Source organism: Lissotriton helveticus, chromosome 11 (genome assembly GCF_964261635.1).
Source record: "Lissotriton helveticus chromosome 11, aLisHel1.1, whole genome shotgun sequence".
NCBI lineage: Eukaryota > Metazoa > Chordata > Amphibia > Caudata > Salamandridae > Lissotriton > Lissotriton helveticus.
In genome coordinates this window covers 65131639-65155815 of record NC_136072.1, presented here as the reverse complement: position 1 = coordinate 65155815, position 24177 = coordinate 65131639, and the positions used below count along the sequence as shown (strand labels likewise).

General features: G+C 48.0%; 1 protein-coding gene and 1 long non-coding RNA gene across 2 annotated transcripts in view; one reads left to right on the top strand and one right to left on the bottom strand.

Moving 5' to 3' along the window:
• The window catches only part of LOC144791354 (uncharacterized), a 227164-nt gene that overhangs the window by 87608 nt on the left and 115379 nt on the right, over nucleotides 1-24177 (top strand). Inside the window, exon 2 of the long non-coding RNA XR_013602366.1 lies at nucleotides 21811-21890. This is a non-coding gene — a long non-coding RNA (uncharacterized LOC144791354). The remainder of the gene's footprint in view (nucleotides 1-21810; nucleotides 21891-24177) is intronic.
• Nucleotides 1-24177, bottom strand: part of LOC144791352 (matrix metalloproteinase-23-like) — a 103254-nt gene that overhangs the window by 72361 nt on the left and 6716 nt on the right. Inside the window, exon 2 of the mRNA XM_078666030.1 lies at nucleotides 14517-14650. Within this exon, the coding sequence (XP_078522156.1) occupies nucleotides 14517-14650 (134 nt within the window). The remainder of the gene's footprint in view (nucleotides 1-14516; nucleotides 14651-24177) is intronic.

Below are 24177 nucleotides of genomic sequence, written 5' to 3'. Positions count from 1 at the left end.
TCTCATACTACCTTAGTAAAAGTTTTGAAGTTGGTTGCCCATCTGAAAAACTCTGTATATAGAAGATTTGCACTGTGATAATTCATATTAACTCTTCTTAGCAAAGGGGTGTATATGTGTTTGCTATTGTAACATCAGATGCCATAGGTCTGATCTGTTTATTACGAAATGTTATGACAAAGACAGTAAACCTGGCCTATTAGTTGTGAAAAGCATTTATTAAAGCTAATAGCCCTTAAAGGGTGGATTGGTATTAAGCTTGGTAAATGGTGTAAACACGAAATGTTATGTGGAATCTCACATATTACCATAGTATGCAAGTACTTTGGCGTTAGTCACCCCATCTGACACACCACTTGTACATATTTGTAATTTTAGAATGATATTTCTGATGGTTACCTTGTGGGAAAGCTTATGGTCACTTCTGTAGGCTTGCCCAGGTTATGGTGACAAGGCTATGGGCTTGGTTGATTCATTGGGAAAAGGCACGTCTAATGCCACAGGTCAGCTCTGTATATTATAATAATAATAATCCACATTTGTAAAGCGCGAACATTCACCTGTAAGGGTCTCCAGGCACTGGGGGCCATCAGGAAGATTAAGCAAGCTATTGCCCAGAGTCACATGGTGCTGGGCTAATCTCCTGCGGGGGATCGAACTGTGATCCCCAGATTCCAGCGTCAGTCGCCCTGGCTACTGCGCCACACCTGTACCACCCCTACTAGGAAAATTTGAAACAAAACGAGTAGGCCTGACTTCTTTTATGTGAAAAGCATATGTTAAAGTCAGTTGACTGCTAACTGTGGATTGCTATTACATGTGGGCAGGTATTTTTGTTATTTGGAATCTTACACCTTGTTAGTTTTACGGAGCTTAGAAAATAAGAGTTTGACCATCTTCTTGCTATCGAGGAAAGCAACATGTATGATATGGGGCTCGGAGAGGTTGTGACAAAGCTTTACAGTTTCTCAGACACCTATCATGGTGCTTATGGAGAACAAAAACATGGGACATTAGAAAATGTCTAGGCGTGGTCAAGTGTTTTGGTGAGTCCTGTGACAGAGCATTTCTAGATTAAGCTATTTTGCTTCTTGGGTTTTCGCAATGGCCGCCATTTTTAACCATGAGTCAGACACTGCGGCTTCGCCTGGCACTGGTGCGTCTGTTAAAGCATCCCTGCTCTCTATTTCATGCTTGGTTTTTTTCCTATTTGGCTCCATACCTCGGTTCCCTTGGTGTTAGTATTTTCCATCATAGTGTATTCTGCATAACCTCTTAGCTTCCTTCCCTAAATGCAGACCACTTTATTGTGAGACAGGTGTAATTGGCTTCTACCAGGCTGGAGGAGGATGGGTACTACTCCAGTGCATGAATGTCCAGTAAGCCACACTTGTTGATATGTGTTGGTTAATTTCGCTCAAACAGTGATGATCCATATCTAAAACTCATAAATAATCATAAGGTGCATCATTTCAAAATAAACCACTTTCGGCTGTTTTCAGGAATTTCTTAAGGTCCACAATCAACAATTTTCATTTTTTTAAATCAGACGTTTTTGCTTGAAGAGAAAATTACTTCAAATGTTTATTTCACACCGGGTCATGAATGGACTCAAAGTGACCAAGTAAGCAATTTTCATAGATTTTTACTCTTACTCAAGATCTTGTGTTTCGGTCTATTCAGAGCATGAAAATCACTGTAAACACAGTTGTAGTCCCTCAACAAGAGGCTGATCCACCTACAAAATTAATAACTACTCAAAAGATGTAACATTTGAAAAGAAAGAATTTTGGCCATTTTGAGGCATTTCTTAAGGCACACTTTCAGTGATTTTAATAAAAAATCTGACTTTTTAGCTAGAACAGAAAATTATTCCAAATGTTGTTTATTTTACAGCCTGTAGTAAATGAAGACTTTTTAGGGCATCAAAGTGACCAAATCGGCCACTTCCATAGACTTCTACTCAAAATCTTGTGTTTTTGGCTTTTGAGAGCATAAGTTACTGTAAACACAGTTTTTTTTATCTCCCACGGTGGTGGTTCACTTCCAAAAGTTACAAAATGTCAAAAGATGCACCATTTGAAAAGCCGTTTTAGGACATATCTTATGGTCCTAGATCAGTGATTTTTCATCATAAATCTGATGTTTTCACTTGAACAGTATATGATTCAAAATGTTGTTTATTTCACACCCTGTTGTGAATTAACACTTTTAAAGTCCCCGATAGATATCTTTCAGCACTTAGCCCTATACTTTCTATTTTACACAAGGTAGTACCTTGTTGTAACGAAACTTCCAGTCTGGAAGGACAAGTTCTTGCCAGCAATTTGCTCTCTTTCTCTCTTCCTTCCCCTTTTCTCACTTGAAGTCTCTGGTGGTAATTGTGTTTCTGCAATATCACTGAGAAGTTGACATGAGTGTACATCATTTATCAGACCCATGACACAGATTACCGTAGTAGGCATGGGTGTGGTGCTGGTAACCCCATCTCACAAAACCTAGGGGTAGAAGGTTTGCACTTTTAGAGGGATTGAATATTGTGTTGCACACTATAATTGTGTCCATTGTTAAAATGGTAGGCCAGTATGATTGACTGTTGCCTTGTGAGAAAAATCATACTCGGAAGAGCGGGTCTAAATTTGTTATAGTGACAATCCAATTTTAAAGGCAAAACGGATGATTGGTTCATTGGGAAAATAAATATCAGATGCCATAAGTATTCTCTGTTTATTAGGAAAAGTCACAACAAAGGCAGTAGGCATGACTTATTTATTATGAAAAGTGTAGGTTTAAGGCCAATAGGTCTTTAAGAGTGGGTCGTTATTACCCTATATAAACACAGATAGGCAGGTATTTTCTAACATGGAATCTCACAGATTAGGTTTTGGGGTTACCTACCCCATTCCCTTTGACAAACCCTGGGGGTAGAAAAATTGCACTATGATAACCCTTGTTAGACCCTCTTAGGAGAACCTGACAGGTTTAGTTGTGTCAGTCTCTTGTAATAAAAAACACTCCTAAACAAATATATATATATATTCATATACATACATAAAAGGCCTTTGGGGTGGGAGGCGTGGCTAGCAGCCGATGGACACGGTCGCAGCCTAGCGAGGCTCCCGACCCTCAGCCCTGTAATCCGCCTTTAATCCTGAATTAGACCCGGGATCCCCGTGGAAATCGGGTCGATCCCGGCGCCAACCCACAGGTCTGTTCCGACTGGGAAAGTGCGCCGCTACTCCGAATATAACGGACGCTGAGGGGTGCGAGGTGCCCGAGACGGCTGGGGACAAGATGGCGGCTCCCTGCATCGCAGCCACTGCGGAGTAGCGACGTGACCGCCCCGGAGGTCCTGCGGCCACAGCGTGGGGCACCGTGGAGTACGGGACTGGTGGAGAGCGGCGGCGGCGGCCCCCTGGAGCAGCGGCAGATCCTGCGGTCAGCGCGAGGTCCGCCCGGGAGTGGGATTCTGGCGGAGCTCCGCCCACAACCGCGAGGGGGCTTACTCGAGGCCCCGGCTTTGAGGCCTGCGATCCCTGTGGGCGCCACTGAGTCCTACACCGGCGACATACCCCCGGATGCGGCCGTGCCACAACAGGCCTGCTTTGGGACGGCCATATAGGACCACCGTGAGTTGAGGCTGCCCGGAGGGTGTACGTCCTTGCTCAGAGGGGACGCATTGTGGCCCAACGACGGGGCCTGTGACTTGCTTGGGCGGTGGCCCAACCCGGACCGGCCGTGCAGGGTGCATCTGTCTCCGCGACGGAGGGGCATTGAATCGGCCCTAGATCCGTGGGAGGCGGGGAACCGGGACCGGAGGGAGGAATACGCCCGCTGGGGCCCTGTGTATCCTACACTCTCCACCCCCACCTCTGGCCCCCGGTGGTGATCCCTGCGTGGAGGGTGGCTCCGGGTCATTGGCACGGCTATAACGCTGAGAGGAGCTCCACGGAGTGCTGCCCGGCGGGCGGGGCCGGCTGGTGGACCCCAGTGCGGACCCCTGGCGCCTGGTTACCGAGGGAAGCGGATAGGCCCTAGCGGATCACTGGCGCCATTCTTGATCTCGGCCACACGACCCCCAAAGACCCGGCTCACCGCCCGACGACGGCTGGTAGCGAGACTATATTAAGGCTAACAGCGGACTACTGCGGGAGACGTCGTTGACGCCGGACCGCCCGGAGGGTCCTGTATTGCTGGGAAGTGCAGGATGGGAAAACCTAGAGGACCCAAAGGGGACGGGAGCCCAGCCACGGAAGCGCCAGACGACTCCCCGCAACCCCCCACGGAGCTCCAGCTGATGCAGGACCGGATTCTAGACGCCATTGCTGCCACGAAGGAGGCCCTACAACACGATATTGGTCAAGTAGCGACGGGGCTGGGGCACCTGCGCGCAGATCATGCGAAGCTACAAGACAGGGTCAAGGCCGCAGAAGTTGCCTTACAAGATGTCGTGCCGGCCCACAAATCGATGGAGGGACGACTTACGGAAGCGATGGAGCGGATACAGGCCCTGGAGAAGAGAGCGGAGGACGCTGAAAACCGCAGTCGGCGGAATAACGTACGCCTGGTTGGCCTGCCGGAAAAAAAAGAAGGCACGGACATGGTGGGCTACCTGACTGACTGGTTCAAAACCGTGGTTGCCCCGGAGGGCTTATCTCCCTTCTTCACACTTGAGCGGGCGCACCGCGTGCCTTCCCGACCCCCACGCCAGGGTCTCCCGCCGCGACCGGTGGTCATCAAATTGCTCCATTATAAGGATAGAGACTGGCTCCTTCAGCGGGCCAGGGAAGCGGGCCCATTTCAGGTGGACAATAGTAACGTCACGCTATTCCCGGACTATACGTTTGAGACCCAAAAACAGCAAGCCTCCTTCCTAACCATCAAAAAGGAGCTACGTACCGAGGGTCTGCAATACTCCCTGCTGTTCCCGGCCAAGCTACGGGTGATAATCGACGACAAGGCGTTGTTCTTTGAGTCTCCGGCGGATGCCTGGGCCTGGTGGGACACCTACAAGGCGGGCACGGATGGGGCTCGCTTTCGAGCCGAAGAGGAGCGCCAGAATCATGCGGTCAGGCGATCGAGAAGACTCCGGGGGCGCAACCGGGGATCCAAGAAGCCTTCTACATCGCAAACTGAAGAAGAACGGAGAGCTGCGTTGCAGGCGGTTAAAGAGGTGTCGGGAACGGCGCCGGTCCACTCGGCAAGAGATTCAGCCTCAGAGGCCCTGGCCACGGGATCGGACACTGACTTCTCGGGGCTGGAGGGGGCTAGGGGCCCGAAGGTCACCCCCCAGACATCGGGGGAAATCGTTGAACCCTGACAGCTGTCCGCGGCCTCTGGGAGAAGAGGACCTGGAGGCGGCGCCCCCCCATGGATATTGGAACAGACTAATGTGAGACTTTTCTTTTATAAGTCGCATTGAGTATTGTGGGGCAGAGGGACCTGGGACCGAGGCTTGAGTGGTTCAGTAGCCAGCTCACGCACCACAGGGCCCATAAGGCCTCCGTGGTGATTACTACGGACTACTAGTTTACGTGAGCACGTTTGCTCACTAGTTTGGATGGGTGTCTCAGCTTCGCAGTTGAGTCCTGTTCTGGGGGAGGGGGGACCTGGAGTAGTTGGGGTGACTCGAGGTGCACTTGGGGTTGGGAAGTTGGGCGGGGGGGTGGGGTTGGGTGGTGGTGGGAAAATGTCTGGTGTCTGGAAGCGAAAGTTTACTGATTTGACCTGCACTGACTGGGGTGATGGCTGACATGGGCTCGTTGAAGTGTGTGTCCTGGAATGTGCGGGGCCTAAATTCCATGACTAAGAGACACAAGGTACACGCCTACCTGGTTCGCAGGGGGATACACATTGCCTTCCTCCAAGAGACCCACTTAACTAAAGCGGAGGGCACCGCACTGCAGAGGAGATGGAGGGGGCACTTATTCCACACCACGTACTCGGCGTTTGCCAGGGGCACGCTTCTTTGGATCCGGGCGGGGGTTCCCTTTCAAGTTACTAGGCACACAGTAGACCCGGAAGGGAGGTATGTGGCGGTTGAGGGTTTGCTCCGGGGGCGTCAGTTGACACTTTGCAGCGCCTATGCGCCAAATGTAGAGCAGGCATCGTACTTCAACAGACTGACCAAACAACTAGCCTCCTATTTAACGGGTTCAGTACTATTGGGGGGGGATCTCAACTCCGTGGCGGATGCCACTCTCGATAGGTCGCACCCGCCTCTACACGCATCCCCAGTTCACAGACTAGCAAAACACAGATCAAACTGGCAGGGGCTGTGGGACCTGACGGATGCATGGCGCGCCCAACACCCAACTGAAAGGGATTACTCCTTCTATTCAGGTATGCACGACCTCCACGTGCGCATTGACGCGTTCCTCTGCTCCCAGTCGGTGTTGCCAATGGTTGCCCGAACTGAATATCTAGCACGCACGATCTCGGACCACAACCCCCTTCTTCTTACCTTTGCCTGGATGAACGTGGTTTCACCAATTCCAACGTGGCGGCTTCATCCGGACACTTTAGACGATCCGCCGTTCAGCGGAGCGTTGGAAGATAGAATCACCCACTACTTTGCCGAAAATGAGGGGACTGCCTCTTCCAGGGCAGTGGAATGGGACGCGCTCAAGGTGGTGGTAAGGGGGCATTGTATAGGGAAGTTCGCGGGTGTGCGGCGAACACTGGCAGAAGATGTGGACAAGGCCGAGCGAGCCTTGCGGGAGGTGGAGAAACAACGGCCCAACCACCCCGACATGCAGGATAGAGTATGCTCGGCACGGGAAGCGCTGGCGGTAGAGGTGGAGCGCCTTCGCTGTTTTGATCACAAAACGTACTTAACCAAAGCGCTCGCTGAGGGAGATAAAACAGGGACGCTCCTAGCCTGGTTAGCAAACCCCAATAGGGGTGCTGCCCCAATATTGTCCCTGATTGATGCGAACGGTACCGAGTGTAACACCCAGCCGGACATTTTACAATGCTTTAAAGCGTACTACGAGCGACTGTATAGGGGAGGCCCAGCGGACCGAACCGAGGTGTTGGAGGACTTGTTGTCTGAGATACACTTGCCGTGCCTAGATCCGGACCAAGCGGAAGCCCTCGGGGGCCCGATTGACTTGGCGGAAATTAGGGGGGCCATAAAGAAGATGGCGCGCAGGAAAACACCGGGAGTGGACGGCCTGCCCATCGAGTTCTACGGTAAATATATTGATATCCTAGCCCCACGGCTCCAAATCATATATAACGAGGCGAAAGAGAGGGGGGGATTACCCTGTTCGATGCGCGAGGCGCTCATGATCCCCTTGCTCAAGCCGCATAGGACCAGCTCTGACCCGGCATCGTACAGACCACTGTCGATGCTCACGACGGATTATAAAATCTTGAGCACTATACTGGCCACCAGGCTGATGGCCCATATGCAAGACTTGATTCACATGGATCAGTCGGGCTTTATCCCCACTAGGAATACGTCTCATAACATCCGTAGGTTGCTGAGGCTCGTAGCGAACCCCCCACCGACCGCCAGAGCCCCGGTGGTGATGGCGATCGACATAGAAAAAGCCTTCGACAGCCTGGAATGGAGCTACTTGTACAGAGTGCTGCGAAGCTTCGGCATTGGGGATGAGTACGTGCGGTGGACGGAAGTGCTATATGCGTCAGCGGGCGCTAGGGTGCGAGTAGGGGCGTTGATATCGGATAAATATGCAGTGCTTAGGGGCACTAGACAAGGGTGTGCACTCTCTCCCTTGCTGTTCGCCCTCGCAATAGAGCCTCTGGCAGCACTGGCTAGGAAAGGTGACTCCTACCAAGGACTGGAGGTGGACGGGATTCGTCATTACATATCATTATATGCGGACGACCTCCTACTGTTCCTGGAGAATGCCGAAGAGGCAGTGGTGGGGGCAGAAGACCTGCTGGCGCGTTTCGGGGATGTATCGGGCCTGAAGGTGAACTGGGCGAAGACTTGCCTCTTTCCCCTCCGGAAAGCGGAGAGGTGCCCCATGACCCGTCCCGAGCCCCGCTGGGAGCCGGCCTGTTTGCCCTACCTAGGGGTGTACATCTATCACGAACCCACAGACCTGCTGGAGGGCAATATAAACCGTTGCATCCGAGCGCTGCAGGGTAACATGCTTTTCTGGGCCACCCTCCCTCTGTCAATGACAGGCCGTGTCTCGCTGCTTAAAATGATCGCCCTGCCGCGGTTACTGTACTTCTTTCGAACCTTGCCAGTGTGGATTCCAAGTGCCGTATTTCGACGGCTAAAATCCCAAGTAGTGTCCTTTCTGTGGGGAGCTGGCAGGCGGAGAATAGCCTTGGCAACCCTGACCCGCCCGAAGAACGAGGGCGGACTCGCGGTCCCTGATTTCGAGTATTATTATTTGGCCGCCCAGCTGCAATTCCTTACACAGGAAGTGGCAAGGGTATACCGAGGCCCGGAGCAGGAGAGGGACACTGGCACCCCTCGCCATGTGCTGGCGTACATCACCCTGCAGCAGAAGCTAGCACTCAGAGACTTATCTCAAGAGGAGCGGACTTTGAGGCTCTGCTGGAACCGCGTGCAAAAGCGCGCTGGCACCGGACACCCGTACGCACCCGAAATTCCACTGGGTATGCTCACGGCGCTGCCGCACGGCGGCGACTGGTCGAGCCTCCAGAGCTGGGAGGAGGCTGGCTTACAGATGGTGGGAGACCTCTTCACTGACGGGGTGCTCGCGCCGTACCAATCCTTGCAGGAGCAGTTCGACCTTCCGAGAGGTGACTATCTACTGCACGCAGCTGTGGTACGAGGGATCCAAGCGCACTGGGGCGAGGGACTGTGTGAACCCACGACGTCGCCACCATGTCAATATGTGATGATGGCCGCAGGCACGGTCAAGGCAGTCACGTGCCTGCACTCCAGAATACTCGAGAGCACCTTACGACCTCTTACGCGCTTAAAAACCCAATGGGAGACTGATCTGCAGAGGGAGATCCCGGATACGACGTGGGCCCAGTTGGTTCAGAGGCCCAGGAAAAGTACCAGGAACGCTCGGTTCCAGTTAATACAGCTATACATCCTTCATAGGGCTTACCTTACTCCGCACAAAATAGCGCAATACTTTGGAGCAGAGGACGCAGCGTGTCCTAGATGCGCACGGTTGGACGCAGACCTACTGCACATGCTGAGGGACTGCCCGCACCTACAGGACTTCTGGAAGGAAGTGGGCGATACCATGAACGCGGTCACAGAGAGGGAGCTAAACTACGATAGCGCAACTACACTCCTACACTGGTTTCCGCACACACGTAAGAATAAACTGACTAGCAAATTTATAGACATGGGCCTACTCCTTGCGAAGAGGGAACTCACTAGGGGATGGAAAGCGAAGGCAGCACCGACACATAGGAAATGGCTGACTGAGTTCCAGAAATGGGCGGCGGCGGAGAGCACGATCAGGTATCAACTGGCTCGACGAGGGCCTGACGAGAAGGCCCAGGCAGCGGCGCTAGCTTGGGAAACTCTAGTCCAGGCACTTAGGGATAGCACGGTAGAGAGCGAGGAGGAAGAAGAGGCAGAGGACCCTGGGGAACCTGGGGTGGCGGTGCCCACCATAGCTCCCACCATGGACACACACACTCCTTAGACATTTCCAGACTCCGCAGGTCACCAACACGCTCCAGCATGCGACAACCTAGACACGAGACACCATTGACCGCCGTGGGTGGGGGGCGGGTACGGAAGGGAAGGAGGGGGGTTGCAACATTCCACTGACACCGACCTAACAGTTTGAACAGACCGGATGCTGGAAGGGGGGGGTTGGTGGAGGGGGAAAGTAAAGTTAAAAGCAGACAGCGGTTGATCATCAGATAAGCTATTGAGTAGTGATGAAGGGGAAGCACTTGGTGTGACAACTACCACCCAGCCCCAAAACTACGAGTCACAATGATGTGGGAACTTGTATTGCAGAGACTTTGATATTTTGAGATCCCGCATGTACTTAAACGAAAAATAACTGTAATGCTTGAATTATTTTCTGCAATAAAAATTGTTTTACAAAAAAAAAAAAAAAAAAAAAAAAAAAGGCCTTTGGGGCAGTGTTCTTCTGTCATTGGTCCTTTTGAGTGTCTTTTACATTCTGTGTCCACCCCCATTACTCCATGGAGGAATGGGTCAGACCATATCAGCCCTTGTCTCTATTGCGTACGGAGCAAAAGCATTCTGAAAAGGAGTGTGCTTTAGTTCCAGGGCTGGTTGGGGTAGTCTTATAGTTTTCCATTTTACCCTTTTTAGCTCCCCTTTCATTTCTTTACTTTTTAATTTTTGTTTTTCGAGCATTCTATAGCTTCTCAGACAATGCTATGGGGCTGTTCGCTTGCCGCTCATTACATCTGCAGTGTGCTACATCCCTCATGGCCACTGGTTCTTCACTGTTAGCCATCTTGAAATGATTGTTTTTTTTATTGTTTTATCATTGCAAGATGGCAAATGTGTTGCTTCTAAACTTGAAAGCCATGTTGAAACTTTAAAACAAGAATACATAATTTACAACACCATTGCTAGACGGATGTACTTCAATTTCTTATTGCAAGCATATGCCTCCCACATTTAGGCAGCAGCATTTTTTCTTTTTTTCTACTTTTCATCTTTTAATTTATCTTTCATGTGCTTGTTGAGCTTTTGTGTGTGTTTTATTGTGGATGGGTAAGAGAGTGAACTCAAGTATTAGTTCTAGGTAGATGAACGGGTTCATGAGTACAAGGATGAGTGAGGATGTACAAATGGTTTCTTATTGAGTTCCTAAACTGACCAATGACTGAAGAGGCATTTTCAGATATAAGCCAGAGCTGCTGAATGTACAACAGGTCTGCTATCTTCAGATCCATGGTTGCCAAGCATGTGCATGGATTGATAATAAAGAAGGCCTCTGCTGTCCTTGCAATGCGGGCGAGAGGAACCACTAATGGGATCCATGCTCCGCCCCAGGCCTTTTTTCCATCCATGCTGGAGGCATTTTCAGTGGAATGATAGAGGGCCCTCATCAGATTTTGCAGCAAGGTGGCCAAAGCAATCGTGAGTGCCCACACAAGCGTAATGTTTTGTAAACCTGTGACGTAGTCACCCTAAATAAAATACGGACGCTCACCAAAATTTGCGCACAGTCTCATCTTTGTAGATATAGCACAGAGACGGCTTTAGTTGTCTCGACAACCTCATATGTTCTATGTGTTTGTTTGTTTTTTAAAGCAGCCCCGAAACAAAATCTATTTTTGGATTTACAAAGCCTGATTTGTGTGGCTTTGTAAAAAAAAAAAAAGGTAATGCGGTGGATGTTACATGGGTGGAGCATGGACGGTCCGGTGCATCCACACCTGCATTTTGACACAAACCCATATTTACAAAACCTTGTCGGCATGGGTTCATTCCAAAAAGGGTGTGTAACAAGGATAAATATCTTTAGGTCTCCTCGTTACTTCCTCTTTGCATGTGAGGTGTGTGCTGTGTTCTGCAGCACACAACCCAGAGGAATAAGAATCAAAGGATAGTTTTTGTGCAGGAAGGGTTTCCTTCCTGCACAAAAACTATACTAACCACAACAAAGGCACCGTTGCTACATGATGCAGGGGTGCCTGTGTTGTTGCTAGGCAGACACTAGAGTGCTAGCTCTTGGGGAAAGAAGAATGGTCCCATATCTTTGTAAATATGGCACAGTTCTGCTCTCTCCCTTTCATGCAACACAACGCAGTAACTTCCCTCGCTGTGCTGAGTTGCTTGAAATCGTAGTGAACCCGGGCCTTAGTTTATAGGCACAAGCGTTGGTTCAATGATGGGATCTGTTGACTAATACATTGCAATGCTGTCTAGAAGTGGTGGGAATGGCCCACTGCCTTGTACTGTAGACTAGTGTGTGGTGACTTGCCCCGGTGGCATCAAGTGTTGTCTAGGGTCTAGGAACAGAAGGGGTGGTCTAATGACTAGAGGCAGTGAGTATGATTTGGGGGCAATATGAATGATCTGGTGCCAGTGAATGTGACCTGGCAGCAGTAAGTATAATCTAGAGGCATTGGGAATGGTCTGCTGACGGGATGTATTGTCTGTTAGCTGTTACTGCGGTTTAGTGGTGATGGGTATGATCTAGCAGCAGCCCATATGGGTGAGTGGTAGTATGCAATATGCTGTGTTAACAAGAATGATCTGGTGGCAGTAAATGTTATCTAGTGGCAGTAATTATAATCTAGAAGCAATAGGTACGGTCTAATGGCAGCACATATTGTTTGTCAGCAGTATAATAGATATGGTCTAGTGACTGTAGGAATGCTCTAGTAGTATGGCATAGGGGCGGGCGGGTGGTGAGGTCGAGTGGCAATTAGTCTGGTTTAGTTGGATAAGATATGGTCTAATTGCAATAGGTATGATCTAGTGTAAAGATGTATGATAGAGTAGCGAGCACCATGATTTGCCTGGTGACGCTGAATGTGGTCTAGTGGCCGTAAGTAGGATCTAGAGGCCATAGGTATGGTATGCTGTTAGCAGTTATGGTTTAGTGGCAATGTCTATCATCTAGTGGCAATAGTTATGATCTAGCGACTGTACAGATGATTTAGTGGTAGTAAGGAATAGTATAGGGGCAGGTGGCGTGGTGTTAGTGGCAGTTGGTATGATCTAGTAGCATTAGGTATGTCTACTGTTAGCAAGTATGCACCAGCGGGATTAGGCATGTATGGTCTAGTGCCATAGTCTAGAGGCAGCAAGTATAGTATAGAAGATGTAATGGTTCAGTGAGATTGCGTATGGTTTAGTGACAGGTGGTGGGGTCTAATGGCCATTAGTCTGGTCTAGTAGCTGTAGGTATGGTCTAGTACCTATATGCATGGTCAAGGGACAGTATGTGTTGTCTGTTGGCCGCTGTTGTGGTTTAGTGGCAATGGGTATTGTCTAGTCTTAGAGTTAGGACAAACGATAGAGTGAAGGTTATGATCATGGTAGATGCTAGGGATATGATTGGTTTTGGTCAGTGTAGTCGACAAATATATTATCCACAAATATGAACAATGTAGTGGTAAGTCTATGTTGAGGCTGCCATATAATAGTAAGTCAATAGAGTGGTATTCGATATGGTAAAATAAAACCAGAATGTAAGACTGGCCAGTGACTTGCCAGGTCAAGTGGTTGTAGATATGATCTAGTGGTATAGTTAATAATGGTATAGGGGCTGGGATGGTCTAGTGGTTATCAAACTGGTTTAGTAGTGGAAGATCTGGCCTAGTGCCAATAGGTATGGTCAAGTGGCAGGTGGAGTGGTCTAGTAGAGTGAATTATGCCCTAGAGGCAAGATCTGTAAAATCAGGGAGGCTGTAAAATCTGGTGAATGAATGTATGTTTCTAGTGGTTGGTAATGTGGTCAGGTGTGGTACTCATGGTCTGACGATAGACGTTATTGTCTAGAGGTGTGCTCCATTTAAAGGTGTTGTCTAGAGGAATGTGGTATGTCTGGTGGAAAGAGGTGTGTTTTACATGCAAGGGATTTAGTTTGGTGATATGGTCCATTGTCTAGTGGCAGTAGGTATTGAATAATTGCTTAGGGTGTGGCGGGTGCATTATAGGCGCAGACTGATGTCTGGTGGAGTTGTTTGATGGGCTTTGATTTGGAATCGTTGAAAGAGTTATGATTCCCAGTGGTCCTAGGCATGGTTGAATGTTAAGAGGTTGCCTAGTAACACAAGTGTAAACTAGTTGCATGTGGTGTGTCTAAAGACATGAAATATTGTGGTAGAAGTAGTGGTCTGTGTGCAATACGTGTGGTCTTGATGTTGAGGTTATAGTTTAATTGCACAAGGCATGGTGGTAGAATGTGTGGTCTAACTGTAGGAAGTGCTGTATTTTGGCTACAGGTGTGATCTCCCTGCAGGAGATGTGTGGCATTCCTTCAAGATTAAATGGCTTTTTTGCATTTAACGAGGTCAAGTTTAAGGTACTGCTTCGTGGAAAGAGGTGTGTTCTTCACTCATGAGAGTAACATTACTAGTAGGAGTCACTGTCTAGTGGCAGTTTGTATGGTAGAGTGACATGTAGAATTGTTTCTTGCCATTTTATGTGGCATAGTTGTTAAAAGTATGGCCCAGGTCATTTGGCATGGAAGCATGGCCCAGACACATTAGGCATGGCTGAGCATCAGACAGTGTTGCTGTATATCAGCAGACATAGACTAGTGATAGAAAGTATAATCTAGAAATGGTAATTGAAACAGGTGGGTGGAGGAAAGTGTGATAGCTTGATCTAAGTGCATGACTGGAGTGTATTGGAAGTAGTATGGCCTATCTGCAGAAGAAATGGGCCTGTTGTAAGAAAGGTGGTCAGGTTCTAGGAGTATTGTTGTAGAAGGAGTTGTGGACAATTACAAAAAAATGGTTATTTTTGGAGGTGTGGTGACCTTGTTGTAGGAAGTGCGGTAGCAGCCTGTTCAATTTAGTTCCACAGGTGATGTGGTGTAGAGGAATGGAATGTTGACTAGCCCAATGAGCTAGGGTGGGTGTGTACTCACTTGTATGTGAGGTTTAGATGATCCCACTTGTATCCTAAGGGGTTGATGGCGTATCGTTTCCTTCTAGATGGTAGAAGTCCTGATTTGTGATCCGATGTCGCCAAAACCTTCATACCGATAGCGTCTTCTCTCTTCTGTAACACAAAAAGTGATTGAGTAATGGATTGAGAAGTTAATGGACACCGTTCTTCAAAGCATGGCTTGGTCACGTCTTTCAACAAATTGGTCTTACAATTATATAGTCTTGCTGTATAATGTTAAACAAAAAATGGGTACTTGTAAGGGTCGGGCGTTGGTTACAACACAGCTCAAATGGTTTGGTTATACAATGACTTGGTGTTAGAAGCAGGTGATCAGAGAGTTATGAATATTTTAAGCGCCCGGCAACCTGTTATGGAAGGAGGTGGTTTCAATAGAATAGTCCTGTGATGACCATAGAGAAAAGCGTGGAAAAACAAGAGGAGAAGAATTATGCATCAAAGGTGAACATGGAGCAAGATTGTCATTGATGGAGATGGAGACAGACTAGTCCCAGCCTGGACCAGAGATTCTAATGAAAAGCAACAAGTGATTGTTGGACCTGCTTGACACAATCTTACCCTCTGGTCCACCTACTACTCTGGGCCACATTCTGCTCTAGCCTTATGTGCTGATTGGGGCATAACAAAGAGGAAGTAACTATATGCAAATCAGAGAAGGGACAGCACATTCTGGGCTGATAGACCAAGCTGCCTCAGAACAGTAACCCAAGTGGCCTCAACAGACCTCCTTATTTAACTGCATCTTAAGTTCCACAGCGAGCTTCGGGAGTCAAAAATGGGTTTGCCTATCCCACTTGGAGATCAGCTAGTAAAAGGCATTGAGTGAGGCTGCCATATAGAGAGCAGTAATAAGAATGCACAACATAATCATTCAAAGATAGTAATGGAGGGAAGGTTCAGCAAATAGAGGCACAATGCAGTAAAGGTGGATCAGAGATGGTTGAGACTGCCGTAGACCAAGGCAGTGATTGAGTGGGAGAGTCGCAGGTGAGGTATAGTTGTAACCCTGAGCGATAGGTATTAAGGAGTCTGAATTGTAGAATATTTATGGAAACAGTCAATCTTGTAAACATATGGGCATCATTACAGAGTACAAACTCACCACTTGGCCCTATAGCATCAGATGACACTTGCTGAGAATGGATCACCCACCCTCTCCTTGCTGTGAAATAGCAGCGCACAAGTCTCTGTCCCTTCACCAGCTCGGATCACCCTTATCTCTGCCAAGAACTTGTACAACAACAGGGGTTGGATTTTATAAGAATCATTAGATTTACCCATGCATTTAAAATGGTAAGTAAATGAACACAATGTTTGGTGTTGCTTTTCACCACGTGTGGGCCTGCACAAAGCCTTTAGTGTTCCAACAATATACATATAGATATGGGGTATGTCCCCGCTGAATGTGACTTGCAGCCCCAATGCCATTTCCCCCTCATTTTCCTTGTACTGACTTTGGTTGAGCCAAGACCAGAGCTTTTGACAAGTGGTGCCGAAAATCCTATTGGTCCATCGAGGGCTGTTGTCCTACCACTAGGGTACCCACAGGAGGTAATTACCCTTCCATGATCTGGGTCCACCGCTGCTGGCAGAATTGGCGTCCTGACCAACTAAGGTCTCCCCACGTGTCGATCTGCCGTCCAGGTGCCACCAACATCCACAATGCCATCCCAGGCCAGGGCACAGCCAGGTCAGAACCGGTGTCCCCCACTGAAATGGGGATCTATTCTCTACTACGGTAGACCAGATCCATTATGTCTGTATGCATTTCCATCATATTTCTCAGACTGCAGTCATTACTAATTCATGAAAGAGTGAAATCCTCATTTATTCCAACTGTGAGGTCTCGCAACCTTAGGAACCCACAGGCAACGTGTTATCCTTGAATGCGATCACAACATCACCTTCCACGTGGGAGACCATCACGGGAGGGCTTCAGGACGAAGGGGTCTAAGGACACCTCCAAAACAATCTCTGGTGCTGAAACCACACAGCTGGATGTCATCACGCCACTGAATAAACTTTGTCCCAATGAACAACATTAACAAACATCAATTGCATAAGACACATCAGTGGACCCCAAACTTGCAGAAAGACTGTTTAGGAAAAAAACTCTGGATTCTTAGGGCTAGAACCTTCCAGTCTATTTATGAATGTCTTGGTTGAACTGTCTTATAGGTTTAGGGAGCATTAATGTAGATCCTTCTGTCTTAAAAGCAATACCTGCAACTGGACAATGATTTGTACGTTCTACCCTCCAGTGACCCAGTCGCTTGGGTGTGATGTGTAGCAGTGATGTTAAAGAAGAGGGCTCGAAAGACACGGAAGTGACAAACCAAATTACTGCATCCTTCCTCATCACTCCCTGTACGCCTGCAAAATAGTGCTTCCATTGCAGTGCATGAGGTTGAAGTGACCACTGGTGAAAGCCTGCTTTAGTGATTATATTTACACGAATGAATGTGTGCATTTGCCTCTAGCAGCACTAGTAATGCCAGCCCCAGGGTTGCACTGCTTTCTCCACGTGAGGTACTCCTCTTAACCTTGAATCCTATGGATATCACCTATGGGAAGTGTTAATTTAGGTTTGAGGGTCAAATCGGGGAGTAGTGTCTGGACATAATTCTAACATTGCTATACATATGCACATACATACATACATACTCAATCACACTGGCCAACAGACACACGGGCATTTATGCACAGACATATATATACACACTCATTCACACAGGCACTACCCGTAGATTTAAGTTTGGAGCAGTAAAATGAAGAGTAAAATTCAAGTCTTTCCACACAGACCTCGATGACTAAGTCTCTTCTAATTCTGATTCCGCAGGATTTTCAAGTGGATCCTTCCCGACACGAGAAAAACCGTCACCCAGGCCCTCATCACCAACAGACTCTACTATGGAAACGCCCTCTACTCAGGAACAGCAGCCAAGCTCCTCAGACAGCTACAATGAATCCAGAACGCCTCGGCACGACTGATCCTCGACGTCCCCCGACGCAGCCACATCGCACCCCACCTGAGAGGCCTGCACTGGCTCCCAGTCAACAAGAGGATCACCTTCAAACTCCTCATCCACGCACACAAAGCGCTACACAACACCGGACCATCATACCTCAACAACTGACTCAGCTTCCACACCCCCACCCGCAACCTCCACTCTGCCACCCTCGCCCTCGCCACAGTTCCCCGTATCCGGAAAACCACCGCCGGCGGCAGATCCTTCTCCTACCTCGCCGCCAAGATCTGGAACGATCTCCCTGCCAGCCTACGACAGCCTCAGGACCTGCTGGCCTTCAGAAGACTTCTCAAGACCTGGCTCTTCGATCAGTAGCAGCTCCCCCCCCCGTCCCCCCCAGCGCCTTGAGACCCTCACAGGTATGTAGCGTGCTTTATAAATGCTTGATTGATTGATTGATGATGCCGGTATCGGAGGGCACTTGTCCTATCAGAATTACATTATGTGCCTTAAATCTGCTGCTGAAATCTATGAGAAATTTAAAAGTCGTCTCAGGAACTACAGAGGAAATCTGATCTAGAATTATGGGTTCCCCTGGTAATTCCTAATTTCTCTGGGGAACTTCAGGGTTTTCATTTGTAATTTAGTTTTCCTCGGACCCTGGAGTTACCGGTGCCCCAGTAACAAGCACTTCCAGGGGGTGAAGTGAAGGACACAGGACAGGTCTTCACCATGGGGCAGGAATCGTTTTGGCGAAAGTGCCCCGGGCGACTCGGTGGAAAGAAACAATTACTTCTGAAAAGTCATGTGGCCCGGAGGCCATTTCATGGCAGACAGCCAGACTTGTGTCGGAAATGAAAAAAGCACCGGACCTGACGCACTGGGGGAGGGGTTCTCTCCATGCATGGAGGCAATCCTCAGGAAATGTGTCCACCAGAAGGCCTTACCATGGCTGGTGGGTCCTGACACAGAAGGGCCTCCGGTCAGTGGGTTTCGATGGCGGAGCCTTCAGACTGTGCTGCCAGAAACATTTACATTGGACATGGGAACCACACTTTTGGTGAGGCAGGAGGCCCCGCTGAACTACAGTGAGACACTTGATCTGACAAACTCCAAATGACCCCCTTAAACTCTAGAGACTGAATTATATTTAGGTGGGAAATGAGTGGGTGTCAGCACCCTTTCCGTTTTTGAATTTTTCCTGGAAAGATCACCTTAGCTGGGTGCCAACAGACACAAAGGCTGCCATACATCGGGCAGTTATGCACAGACATACATTCACTCATTCACACAGGCCAGCAGGCACACAGGCATTTATGCACAGGCATACAGACACACAGGCCAAGAGACACATAAGCTTTTATGCATAAGCCCATATCATCATATTCATAACATTAGTACACATAAGCCAACAACAGATGGTCTTCTCAATCTTATTTTCTTTCTTTATTCCAGTTGTTCATGCCAACACGTGTTTCGTCGCCTGTTGGATCGGTCACCCGTGACTTCGTCAGGGCTGTCTCACTGGTGTGTAGGGCATCTGGCCTTCTTGCCAGTTATACTTCCGTCCCGGCCAATGTAGCGGCCCAGATAAAGAAAGGAATCAGTAATCCTATTCTGTTTATTCAGTAATCTTCAATACGTCCGTATGAGAGATCCAAAATTTAAAAGCTTTAGACGGAGGACCCGCATGCGATAACGTCTACTTCCCCGGTGAGGTGCCATACACAGCTGCCAGGTTCGAATTCCAGACCAAGGACGCTATCGGAACTAGGATAAGGCATTTGGACTTAGCAAACCACTGCTGCGGGGGAAGACGACGTTAAGTCCAAATGCCTTATCCTAGTTACGATAGCGTCCTTGATCCCGAACCACTGGGGGAAGACGACGTTATCTCATGCGGGTCGTCTAAAGCTTTTACATTTTGGATCTCTCATACTGACGTATTGAAGATTACTGAATAAACAGAATAGGATTACTAGAGAGGGAGAAACGGTAGTGGTGTATCCAAAAGGAAAGGACTCACTTACTCCGCTATTATACGGACTCGACTACTCATGATTTTCGCTGCAGTGGGGCTTGGCTGCAGTATATTGGAATACTCCTCCAGGGACGTTCTTTATGTAAGCTCACACACTCACATGTGAGCACTGGACTGCACCCCCGATAATCTCATTCTCTACTATTGGAACATTTCATTTAAGACAACGATCATTCCTTCGTCCTGATTGAGCATACTTGGTTACGACATCCGTGTGGGGGAGCCCTGCGTTTGGTGTATGCAGAACTTCCCAGGTGCTTTTTTACAACACCCAGACCAGGATGTTTTGAGTCCATATTCTTCAATACCTGGACTATTACTTGACCTTCCGGATTTTCTTTGTATATGGTTCCATATTTTAAATCTACATGTCTGGACAAGCCCCTATGTGACACACAACGTTATTTTTCGTCCTGCCTAGCCTTGAAAAAGTCTTTAGTACTTACCCCTAGTACTGACGAAACACGTGTCGGCTGTTTTTTTTGGTCAAGCTTATTTCTATGGAATTTTGAATAAAGAACATGATAAACTGAACTTCCTTGTTTATTTGCGATGTCCAACTACCACTGCTATTGGAAAACCTTTTGTTCATCGAGAAACAACCAGGAGGTCTATTAGTTTGCCCCTGTATACTTGTATGTTAGGAATGTGCTAGATTTGACCCTCTTGTTTCAGAATAGGATTACTGATTCCTTTCCTCACCCGGGCTGCAACAAAGACTAAAATTCCCTGGCTGTACTAATTTGTTTAATAAAAGCCCAGGAGTAGTGGTAAATTAATTAGCATCTGATGAGCGATCTTGCTATCATGATTATGCTGCACTCAGCATTCACTAGTTTTACCTCATTACATTTTATTTTCTACACAAAAATAATTTGGCTTGTATGATTGTGGTAACTTTACTTGTGCTCATTGCCTACAGGTACATGAGCTAAAACCGTTCCAAATTGGTAGTCTGCTACATTGGTGGTGAACAGAACAAACATGCAACACAAATGATTTTACTTTGCTTGGGTCTTGAACCTTGTTATTAACTGGGTTACAATATGCAAATTAGCTTACGCCTCACCACTGTCAAATGCCACCAGCCGCCCCTGTGTTCACAGTGTGCCCATGTTTTTTTTAATGAATGCTTCAGTTGACATTCGTTACCCAGACAGACACACACCCTCTCCCTAATGATAACATGTTTTGGAGAGCTATGGGGGGGATATTATTGCTTAAGCAGTCAGTAAAAGCTTATTTACCTTTAAAGACTATCCCTTAATAGAACCATGTTTTTTTATATAACCTGTCTTATTACCATTTGTTCCTGCTAACTCGTTTTAGATTAAATTTAGTACATCATCTAGTAGCAGTTCCATGTGGAAGTTAATATGGTACCACCGTCATCACTTGTAGCTGTGACAACTATTCAGCCCAGGACAATTTGAACTTTACTATGTTTTACACTTACTTACCATTTGCAGTCGCAATTTGCGAGTACCAAATAGGTACTCGCAAATAGCGCATGCAATTTGCAAGGGTGATAGGGGGCCAAAAGGCCACCCTGATGCACCTCAATACAGGTAAGTGTGCACATGTGGTGCACATACATGCCCTATGTGCGTCACACGGCACTTGCAAAAAAGTACATTTTTCTAAGGATTTGCAAATTACCACCAACTTGAAGTTGGTGGTAATTTGCGAATCCTTAAAGCAGGGTCGCAATTTTGTCATGCTTCCTGTATTGCATTTAGGGGAACCGCAAAATGTGATTTCCTAAATGCATTCACAAAATAGGTAATCGCATAAATTGCATTTTCCTATTTTATGATTTGCTTTGGGCTTGATGCATCTCAAATAGCTCAATACCGGTCGCAGACAGGCCGATTCTGCGAATCAGCCCATTTGCGACATGTGCCTGTGCACCTAAGAATGCTTTTATTGTCCCATTGCTAGTTGATAAACAATTTGCACAAATCCGACCCGCTCTGTTTTATTTTGTGTTATTACTGGCTATATTGACTTGTTGTAACCTAGCTTATGTTTCATCTGGTGGAGTCCATTTGAGGAAAACTTTATTTGCTGTATGATGTGTGTTCTCATGGGCTGTTCCATTGCGGTTTTTAATATTGTACCTTATTCTTTCTTTTTCGTTAAATAATTTCTTTTTTTATTGATTCCGTATGTGTGTTCTTTTATGGTTCTATGTGAAACCAAAAAAAGATCAAAGGCTGACTGATAACTTGTTTTTTTTATAGTGCTTCATAGCACATTTTGCCTCGACCTCACAAGGATGATAACCTGTTGACCTTGGATGATCTGAGCTCTTGGACTGCTGGTGAGTAGCTAAAACTTAATTCTCTGAGCCATTTTACCAGCCACAAAGAGTTTCAGTGGCCAGTGGGTGTGCTTTCTGTTTACACTGAAATTGCAGTTTGATATACACGCATTATAGGAAAGTTTATTATTACTGAGAACTACAGCTCAGCTGAAGCGCCCAGAGATGTCTAGCACCTAATTATTATGTTGTTAAGGTTACCAGATGACTCCATGTCCCCAAGGACAGAGTGTTTTAGTTAACCCTGGGCGTAGTTTGCGTAGTAGCGCTACGCTTAGCTACGCGAAGTGCACTTCGCATTACGCGAGCTGAGTAGTGCACTGTGCAAAATGCTGATTGCACAGTGCCGGATGCTTGTCCGCACTGTGCAGTCATTGAAAACGGCATCTTGCACAGTGCAAGCGGTCATTTTCTGCTGCTCGAGTAGATTTGTACTTGAGCGGCAACTTTCTCAATGTGGTCTGGTAGTTTCCCATCGCAAGCCGCCGCGAGCATACGCGACCACTCGCAATGAGAAACCTGACCTCCCCGCGTTGAGAATCTCGTCGGGAGGTTTATTTTCCACGCTCCCGATCGGCAAGTTGATGTTGCTGATTGCGAACGAGGAAAAAATCTCACAAGGATGTTATTTTACTTGCTCGCAGTCGCCGACTTGACATTGTGGACCGTGAGCAAGCAAAAAATGCCCGCTACACGTTTTTGCACTGTGCTACGTGCAATTCGCTTAGCACGTAGTTGCGCAAACTACGCAAGCGTAGCATAGTTCCAGGCCTAGTTTTAGTCCTGGACTTTTGTTTAACAACTTAATATATAATGGGATTTGTTAGTACTGGTTCATTCACCTCAGTAGCTGCAATTCTGATAGATACATCTGCAGTGTGGATTCCTCACCTTGTGAATACCCCTTGCGAATACCCCTTGCGTCAGCAACATTCGGAAATTCTTTTTTCGTAGCCTCGCGCCGACGTGGACTCCTGACGTCATAGAGACACGACCTCGCTCGCGACTCCGCTGACGTCACCGACGCCTATAATAGGCCAACGCCGGCGTGATGACATCAGTTCCCTTTTTTCCGCGTCGTCGACGCTAACGGTTTCGGGATACTCTGTAGCCTTAGTACATTGTTACTTCGTTTCTTCGATTCTCCATTCTCAGATATTTCTGTTCTGTTGTCATGTCGACAAAGAAGACCGGGTTTAAGCCTTGCAGAGAATGCGGGAAGATGATGTCCGTTACGGACCCTCACCAAGACTGTATCTGGTGTTTAAGCTCGGATCATGACGTCGATGATTGTTCATCTTGTCAAAAGATGAATCCGAAGGCTCTTCGTGAGAGGGAATCTAAACTTCTTGTTGCCAAACTTAAAGCAAGTAAGGTTAAAAGATCCTCAAAGCATCCGAAGAAGTCGAGGTCGAGATCCAGTTCAAGGTCTCGAGAGGCGTCGGCCTCGAAGTCATCATCTGGGCATGCTTCCGGTTCCCACAAGAAGCATAAGAAGAGGAGACACAGATCACGTCATCATTCCAGATCAAAGTCTCCCAAAAGGATGAAGTCGAAGGTGATTCCTCCTCATGAGTCGGTAGGTGAGGCTTCACCTTCGGAGTCGGTGGTCCATTCTCCGACTCCTGTTCCAGATCCGACTCCGACTCCGTCTCCGGCTCCGTCTCCGGCTCCATCTCCGGCTCCGGAAGACGCCGATGGAGTTCCTGTTGAGGAAGGGGCTTCGAATCCTGTTGAGGAAACAGATTCTAATGTACCTCGTGGTCAGCCTGAGCATCCACCATTCCCGACTCCAGGTCAGGACCCTTCTGCGTTTTTAAACGCGATGTATGGTGTTTTCTCGAGTCGTGGTACCCCTCTGGAGCACCTTCGGGTCCCATGGGTCCAATGGCTTTCAATTTGGGTGTTCCACACTCGTATGCTCCGGCACCCTTCATGCCGTATATGCCGGCTCCGACTCCATTGTGGCAGTACCAAGCTCCACCGAGGTCGACGCCGGTGTCGACGCCAGCTCGGCCGAAGTCGACGACTCCGGTCCCGGCGTCGCCGACTCCCTTGGATTCTATGGGGCAGCCTTCCAAGCCCTCGGATTCGATTCCGAAGTCGGCTCCGGCGCCGTCGAATTCGGCGTTGGATTCGACTGCACTTCGAGTCAAAATGAGGTCTCGTAGAGAGGCTCAACGACTTCTGGAGGAGCAGAGAGTTAATGATTCTTCTTCTGAGGTGGAAGAAGGTGAATTGGAAGGGGATTGTTTCGAAGACCTGGCGGATGCTAGTGGTCTTGAGT